At 41.1% G+C, this 9,154-nt stretch overlaps 1 protein-coding gene across 1 annotated transcript in view; it reads left to right on the plus strand.

Moving 5' to 3' along the window:
- The window catches only part of LOC108016263 (ras-like protein family member 10B), a 42,690-nt gene extending 33,662 nt beyond the window's left edge, over positions 1 to 9,028 (plus strand). Inside the window, 4 exon segments of the mRNA XM_070997000.1 lie at positions 4,627 to 4,740; positions 4,803 to 4,916; positions 6,068 to 6,135; positions 6,222 to 9,028. Of these exon segments, the coding sequence (XP_070853101.1) occupies positions 4,627 to 4,740; positions 4,803 to 4,916; positions 6,068 to 6,135; positions 6,222 to 6,381 (456 nt within the window). The 3' untranslated portion in view covers positions 6,382 to 9,028.
- Positions 9,029 to 9,154: the final 126 nt, after the last annotated feature.

The following is a 9,154-nucleotide window of genomic DNA, read 5'->3' on the forward strand; positions in this document are numbered from 1 at the left end:
TGGGCGTCACAGGTTTTCGCGGTTTGTGGGCGTTAAAGTGGGCGTGGTTTTTTTTTTTTTTTGGGTCAATCGATAGGTATTGATGAGAACAATACATTTTAGTTAAAATTTTTATTCTAGCATCAAAACTGTAGGAGCCACAGTGGGCGTGGCACTGTGCCGAAACAAACTTGCGCTGCGTAAGAAGCTCAGGAATCTGCACGCCAAATCTCAATAGCCTAGCTCCCATAGTTTCCGAGATCTCAGCGTTCATCCGGACGGACAGACAGACGGACAGACGGACAGACGGACATGGCTAGATCGACTCGGCTAGTGATCCTGATCAAGAATATATATACTTTGTGGGGTCGGAAACGCTTCCTTCTGCCTGTTACATACTTTCCGACGAATCTAGTATACCCTTTTACTCTACGAGTAACGGGTATAAAAATATCTGGCAAAAGTAGTGGTACCTATCGTGGAAATTAGAAAAACAGTGTAATGTTACACTGGCCAGATAATATTCTTGTCTCCATAGAGAACTCCTTCGGTGAGAGCAACTGCATCCTTTGTTCCATGGCTGAATGAATCGGGAGCAGCCGTTGATCTGGCAAATCGGGAACTGGGCCAAGTGTGTTCGGCTGACAAAGTCGCCAAAGGATATGGCTGGAGGGCGATACTGTGGTTCGCCGTGGACAACCAGGCCCGGGGCCACCGCTCCAATACCAACCCCTCGAATTCCCCCAGATTGAAATGGCAAGCGACCCAAAAGAGTTGACAGGCAGCAAAAAGCAGTTGGCAGTCGGGCAGTCAGCCAACCGCATCCATTGTCATATTAACTACGTGCCATGCGACCCAACCGCCCAATCCGCCCCATCCGCCCAATCCGCCCACTCCGCCCCTTTAGACAGTGCCACCTCTCGATGCTTTTCAACTTATTCATGTCCATTTTGGCGTGAATTTGTTTTCGAGAACAGCCATTCCCCCACCCCGTATTGTTGTACTCTTTGTTGTCCGTCCATTGTGCTGACCAAATGGCTGACTGTTGTCTAAAAGCGGGCCAACAGGGTTTTTTTCAGGGGTTGGGCTGGGTTTTCCCCACAGGTTGGAAGCGCTGTCGCCTGTTTATTGTGGTATATTTTTCATCGTCAAGTGCACTGCCTGGCAGTCATAACTCAAAGTCCACCTTAATGGTTTCCACTTGTGCAAACAGCATTTATTCTCCAACAGATTTTCGCTCATATACACGTGGCGGGGAAAAGCGGAAACAGATGTTCCTTTGTGTGGGTGTGCGAACGGTAGGCCATTTAGTTGGTCATTGTTTTCCCAAAGTGGACGCCGCTGCTCAGGCCTACTTGAAGTGACTACCTGGGGGACAGGACTCAATGAACCGCGCTTACAGGGAGATAAGTCGAAAAAAACCTAAAATACATCTATAACACTTGATAAGCTATTTCTGGATGGTCCGATTTGAAAACGTAGGTAGGAGGTTTCACGATTGTAACTACAAATATTTGTATACCATTGGCAGATTCATTTATTTTTATTGCGATTTAATATTTGACTGAGCCTTAAAAGCATTAAAGCCCATGTTGGTTGTTTACTTTAAACTTAATTACCAGGGAGTAGCACACATAGAGAAACTAAGAATAACTCAATAAGTCTGCTATATCTTCAGGCAGAGTTCGGAGTTCAGCTCATTAGCCCAATACCCTCCTAATCCCCCATATGTCACTTCCATCCTGGCCCAAATCCCTGGCGGCAACAATGCAGCAATTACAACAATTACAGCCGGCCAGAAGACATCGAGAATCTTGGCTAAGGAGCTGCTCGCATTTCAAGCCAGCTCGCAGCCCGTTAATTAACAAAGCAACAATAATCACAACAGAGCGCCGGGGGAAGGCAGCGCAAATTAAATGAAATTTAATCAAAAACGTAAATCTAGCTAAGTTAGTGCCCGACGGGAGTGGCGTCGGCTGTCTGCCAGCCGGAATGACACAATACCCGGCAGAAACGGGCAGGGGCGGGGCGAAAGTCGCGAAGGGGATGAACCGGGGACCGGAGGGCAGAGCTGGAGAATGACAAACAGAAGGACCAGACGCAGAGGCGCCAAGGAATGCGGACCCTTGAGCTGTCCATCCGTACACGGGGTCAGGAATTGCGGGGAGGAAACTAGGGGTTGCGACCAGAGTTGCCAACCTATGTCCTGAAAATGTTACGATTTTAAATTATCTAAGGGTAGTTTCTTCACTGGGAGGATTCTGAATGTTCTTAAATATAGAACAACATTTTTGAAGATGAAAATGTTTTTATTGTGTTTGAATGAAGCTATATTGGCGGTATTTACATTGTATTCTCAACAACTAAACTATTAGTCCAGTCAGTAGAACATACTTATTGAAAAGTTGTTAGTTATACTCCATTTAACTTTTCTCTTCTCACCATTTCGTTCTAATATTGAGATATTTGATACCTAAATGTACTTACACGGTTTTCAAGAACGAATATTCTCCAATCAAGAACAATGTACTTGAATATTTCTCTCTGCTTGAAAGCTTAAAGGGTTTTTTCTTCAGATTTTAAAGAAATTTTGCTCCTCGCATGGCTTTTCTCATAATGTTGATAATGTCCTTTTTGCAAGCAGTACAAAATAATATATAGAGGTTGAATGAATTTTATAATATATAAAGTTTAAACATCAAAGACAAGGAACCAGGTGGGCCAGAAAACAGCTAAGCAGACATCACTGGATTTCCGCTGTTTGTTCCTCTGAAATGTCTCGACTATCCTTCTTGTCTAGGTGGCCTTTGACTTTTGTTTGTGCCTAAAACGCTGCGACGTAAATTTAATTATAACGTTTACTTAGTGTCTTGCTGTGGGGAGCACACTTTCCATCTCCTTTCTGGTCATTAGTGCCGGGAGGGGAAACTGTGGCCACCTGCGGTGGAAAACAGCCTGCTGATTTGCCTTCCGACGCCTCTGTGGCCAAAAAGCAACTGCTCAGGGATTGATTTATGGCCCTGCCGCTAAAAGAAATCTCATAGAGCAATCAACAATAAGTGCACTGTGGACACGACATCCGTCTTCGAAATTTATTTCGTTTTTTGCTGTCAAAGTTGGTTTAGACGAGTTTGGTGCGAAATAATAAGTATCATCAGACCAATGTATAACTCATTTTGATGTAGAAATGAACATATACGACCATTATAGTCTTTCTCCTTGTTTATTAAACATATTTGACCATTAAATAAATGTTAAATTTGTTTGTTTAATTTGCAACGAACTTCTTAATTGGTTCATAGATCGTACTTTAGAGCTGTAATACAAATATTTCCCAAGAGCCACCAATGCACAAATAAATTGTGTATGGCTATTAAAAAGGATTTCTGCGATACCAGTTATATTAATAGATCCCAACAGTTTAATGGCTTTATAAGGGTTAACCTTACCTACCAGCATGGGGCGACTTTAACCTGTCAAAAAAAGCTTCCTTTCTAAACGTAGTTAAATTTCCCAAAACACTGATGCTTTTATCAGATTTTAAGTATAGCCCAGAGCAAACCCACCACCCACAGACAGATGGTGTTGCTACCTAAAAATAAACAATGTAAATGAAAACTGCAGTTTCCAACTAATCTTTGATGGAATTTTATCCGTGTGCCATTTGCTGTTGGCTTGGCAACGCATTTACGGCACTAATTGAGCTACAATTATTTACTGACAATGCTCGCCGCAGCCGCAGTAAATGCATCAACTGGCGTCCATTATGCTGAAGTGTAACTGCTACGGTTTAAGGCCATTGTGGGCGGGCTTTGTCCCTTGAATATCTACTGCGACAACTGTTTCAGCGGCATTTATTAAATGTGGAATGGAAGACTCAGCCCTCCGGAAGGCGGGTGAATAAAGGAATCCTATTACCGATGCAGCGGGGAGCTCAGGCGAATAATGCGACTGCTGTGGGCAGTAAAGATTGCTGAAGCCGCAGGAGTGGTCAACTTGGTCCTAAATAAATAAGCCGGGCGAAGGCAAAAGTACATTTTCAGTACAGTTGGGCCTGGCCGAGACAAATTTTCTCCGACTCAAACTAAAGTGAGTGAATTAATGGCTCAACTTTGCGAAAATTTGGTCTGCAAAACGAACTCGGCAAGGCGAACTTTGTCTAAACTCCATAAATTGTTCAGTGTGCGGAACTGTCTATACAACCAATACCCATTCCTATATTCTTATATAAAAATGTATGTTTACCCAAAAATTGTTAAAACTAATTGGAGTTTATACGTAATCCAAACCGAAATCCAATTAAACTGTGTGCATCCGCAAACGAGTTTATCCCGCTGGGATGGAACAAAGGCGACGATGACCCCTGACCGATAATTCCTTGTAGTCGATCCCCAAACACATATAAAGAACGAGAACATTTCCATATTCCTGCCGTATTTGTGCCCGCTGTGAGCCGCTATTAAATGCCATAAACTCTTTTCCGTTCCCATATTTGCTTTTCATACGCGTGCCAAAATAATGCGAAACGAAAACACAACTCAACCGACCGTGTGGACATATGTGCGTGTTTGTTTGCCTGCCTGCTTGTTTGCGGAAATATGCTGATGAAAAACAAACATTCGACCAATTGGCATGGCCACCCGCCAGAAGCGATTTCCGGCTGACAACTTCGCCGAGTGGAACAACGGACATCCGCTGGGGCTGCGAACGGTGCACGCCTATGTCTTGGTCTACGACATGGGCAACCTGGAAACGTTTCAGGTGAGAGCCGCCCTCGTCTGCCCCAAGTTCCCGATTCATCCCCGATTTCGATCCCTTTCCAGTACTGCCGCTCGATGAGAGATCAAATCTTGGACAGTTTCAGTCATCGTGATTTTAGCATAATTGTGGTCGGCAATAAGTTTGACAATGTGACTGAGGCGCAGGCCAACTCGCAGGTGAGTTTTTAATAGTTCGAAGTAAGAAACTCTTATTTGATAACAGAAACCCTTTAAATAAAATTACAAATTTAAATAAAAATGTTTAGAATGATTTGAGATACCACATGGTAGATTTAGGTGTGCAAACAATGTATTTAAAAAATAAACTTTTTTAGTTTTAGGCAATGCGATACGTTTTTAAAGTTCCCTTAAAAATTACTCATACGTCATGTATAAAGTTCTAATTAAAAAGAAAACGATTTTCTCTCCCCAACTTTGTCAACTTTTTGATCTCGGTCGGTCGATACTTGTTTCGTATATCTGATAAACTTTGGAAAGACCTTAAAACGAGATTTTTGTAAAAAATGTCTTCTGGTATGTTTGAAATGCCTTAACGCACATCGTATAGGGGGTTAAGAACCTTTTAACTCGAAGTACAATTAAATCAATACTTTAGGCTTTGCAGGAAGGGGACTTGGAGACTTCTATAGGGCAGAGGCCTGTAGATTGGGGAAGGAAAACGGAGATACTATTAGAAGGTCGGTTATCTTTGGAAATATATATTTTTTTTTAAATGTCTAGCATTGGGCTTAAAAAAATGGTATTTAAGTTTTATAAATTAAGAAACCAGGCTAAAACCACTTCAATCTTCTAAAATCTCTTTATTTTCGTTACTTTTGTCAATGTTTGTAAGTGCTTAACTTCTTTACCATCTTTGTCATAGTACTTTGACCAAATTAACTTACATAATATAGACACTTCATTAAAAACTTTCAACATTGTTTCTGATTTTCTTAATTTAATTAATTTAACGACGTTATTGATTTTTCATTAAGTTCTTAAAAAGTGAAATAAAATTTTATTGGTTCAAGATGATAGACTTTTTCTAAAAGTTTGATCACTAAAAATTATTAAATTAAAAAAACAAATTATTTTATTGCAAATTATTTGGGATAGGTAACTGACCCAACCTACAGACCTCTCTCCTCTATAAGCTCGACATCGAACAAGATATAATTACATCCGCTGCATGAGTATAGGAACAATAGTTAAGCCCAAAAAGCGATGAGCAGACCGCAGTTATTAGCTTTCAGCAGACTTTCACCCAGTATTAAATCCTTTCCATTATCGCACACCCACACACCCACATCCCGATGGCGGCCTGGCAGGAGCTCAAGGATATTTCCACGCTGGTGCGCAAACATTGGCGCTGCGGCTACGTCGAGTGCTCGGCGCAGTGAGTAATCAATAGACCATCTGTCATGCGATATGGGGCCTAACCCGGGGGACTAACCGGGGCTTCTTTTCTTGGCTCTTCGGCAGATTCAACTACAAAATCGGAGACGTATTCCGTGAGCTGATGGGCTGCACCAGCTCGGGAGGAGGCGGCGGCGCCGGAGGAGGCGTGGCCGGGGTCGGTGGCCTGGTTGGCACTGAGTACTCACAATCAACTAGGAATAAAGGACGCTGTACAATACTTTAGCAAATGTTGCATAAGTTTTTTAAGCAAACGCTCTGATCTGGCGCACTACATCCGGGTGGATACGGTGCGGGCAGCAGCTGCTGCAGCCGGGACAAGGTGGCGTATACGCAATCCCCGAGGAGGACACACAAAGACGACATTGTTGCCCCTTGCCAGCGCCTGCAGTTGCATATTTTAACATATACTTTTAGTGGCCACACTCCACACCCACACTCCGCACTCCGCACTCCCGGGTAGCGAGTCCACACCACCTCCCTTTGTTTGCCATTATTACAACACTTTGCTGGCTGCTTTTATGGGCGCTTTTGCTGGGCTCATTTAAATGGCGAAGGGACTGCCGAACGGAGGATGTGTTTGGCCAACGGCAAGGAGTCCCGATTCCGATCCTTGCTGACAACTTTTGTGCGTCCGCATTTGCAATTCAATGGCATAAGCTGGCAGGAAGTGCAGTGGCCATGGATATGCAGCGATATCCGCAAAGTGCAGCAACCATTGCCAGCGAAAGTTTGATTCCTTTGTGGTTATTATCATCGTTGTGGTTATTATTTCTGTCGAGGAACGTAAATAGGCAATTATCCCACCATAATTTACAATACATTTTATGTACGAACGAACAACCTTGTTATCGATACAAACCGAAATAGAATAGTTCTAAGTAGTTAACCTAAGCTATACACATATAGTTAAACATACTTTAACGTTGTGATCATTTCAAGAATTAGTTCTTAAGGCACACAGACAGAACTTCGGTTAATGTCAAGTCAAGTCAAGTCTCCGAAACTGAATTACCAGAAATACCTAACTTAAGGACAACATACGAGTAAGAGCAATTTAATAAATAGCCGTAAGTGTTTGGAAGATCGACCGAATGCGGTAAAATCAAAGAGTTACAATCATGCCATTAAAACCGCAGGGTAGCATTCATAATTATCCGCTGCAAAATTGAACATCCTTTAAAAATATATTTAACTATAGTTGACTACGATCCAGGGCTCTTCACGGGGCTCTCGGTTTTCCATTAACACTGAAATTAAATCAAAGCAATAGAATTCCAAAATATAACGAATGATTGTGTTTATAACAAACTAAAAACAAAAGGTTTATTCATTTTCGTCGTGAGGGAGCCGTGATCAAGAAGCCTTAAGAACCAGAAGCAAATATTTCATAGTAAACCTTAGACTAAACTAAGATTACAACTTGATTGAAGCGCACAAAAACGACGATTGTGTTATTATGATATACTCGAAATTGTTAGGCCCTAGGTTAAAAGTTATTGGATTGCGTGTCGTAGTGCACCATGCCAAACACACCTAGCCGATGTGTTAGTTAGGATCTACAGCTCTATCCGCTGGGCACCGCCATGTTAATTATATTCTGCGCTGATCCACGAAACACATACATACCATACCGATCTCTTTCTTTACCTCAACAAAAGAACTCAAACTACTCAAAAGAAAAGCAATCAAGGCTGACTTTGTACATAGAGATTTCAAAGGAAGAACTTTGCCAAAAAGCTATGGAAACCGACTTTTACAGCAATATAAGTAAGCTCTAACTGATATTCAAGGTAAATAACTGGGCGCACTGCCAAAAATTGGTTCCACTCCCAGTTGAGTGCTCGGCTAAGATTCTAGGAATAGATAAGATAACAAATAAATTCGAAACAATTTTTTGAACTTATTTCAAGGTTAACCGAGGCAAAATCGATAATAATACATGAAGTAATAAACCATTATTGTTATAAATAATATTAATTGAATATACATTTGGCGGCTTTGATAAGGGACATATACGGTTAAAACATTAATGATACATAGCAGCTTCCATTGCGTACTTGTCCAACTGATCCAAGCCGGGAATTTCCAACCTTCGCATCATCGCCGAACTGATCCCAACTTGAGAAATGTGTTCATAACGTTTCACTCTCCAAACTGAAACACCCGCAAGTAAGCAACTGAAAAGCTCTATAGTAGACATATTTATATGGAACATGCCTATATATACACATACATATATAAATGTAACGATAATTGTACGAGTTTGGTTCTAGTTTTCGCCTTTGATTTTCAACTTTTACGGATTCGTCAAAATGGCTGTTAATTTTTGGGAAATAAAATGCTAACGCAAAACAGTTAAAGGGATTAAACCAAAATAAAATAAACGCAACAAGAAAAATTGTTGAATTATTTACATTTAAGCAACGCGTTGCCTGCGACAGTTTGGAAGAAGAGAAGAAAATAGGTGTAGCAAAATAACAATTAAACTCTAAAAACTCAAATATGTATTAACGAATCAAATGCTTCGCCGCTTGTTGTTTGTTCAAACCATTCAAACGTAATAATTTTAAGTAAAAGCCGCTATGTTTAGATAAGTATTACTGGAGTGCATAAGGCACTCATGATCTCTGTTATTTTTTGTATAATAAAGGCATGACGCCAATGCAAAGTAGAAACAAATTGTTAATTGGACAGGAGCTAGCCACAGAGTAGCAGAAGCAACGCACCGAAAATAAATGTTAAGCAATTGAATATAAAATGTCGGCCGGAAACGGAAGCAAACAAATATCCGTGGACAAACCGTTAGAAAAGTAGAGAACGTTTTTGGAAAATGCGCACAGTCGCAAAAAAAAACAAAATAAAGTGATATATAAAAGTAAAATCGTTTCAAATTTAATTTTATGGGTACGTGCAATGGGAAAAAAGGTTTGTAATTCTTAGGCTTGAGTTAAAAGTTGTATTATTGATTTCTTAAGGCTAATCTGTTTTGGCACTGC

The sequence above is a fragment of the Drosophila suzukii genome, chromosome 3 (assembly GCF_043229965.1).
Source record: "Drosophila suzukii chromosome 3, CBGP_Dsuzu_IsoJpt1.0, whole genome shotgun sequence".
Lineage (NCBI taxonomy): Eukaryota > Metazoa > Arthropoda > Insecta > Diptera > Drosophilidae > Drosophila > Drosophila suzukii.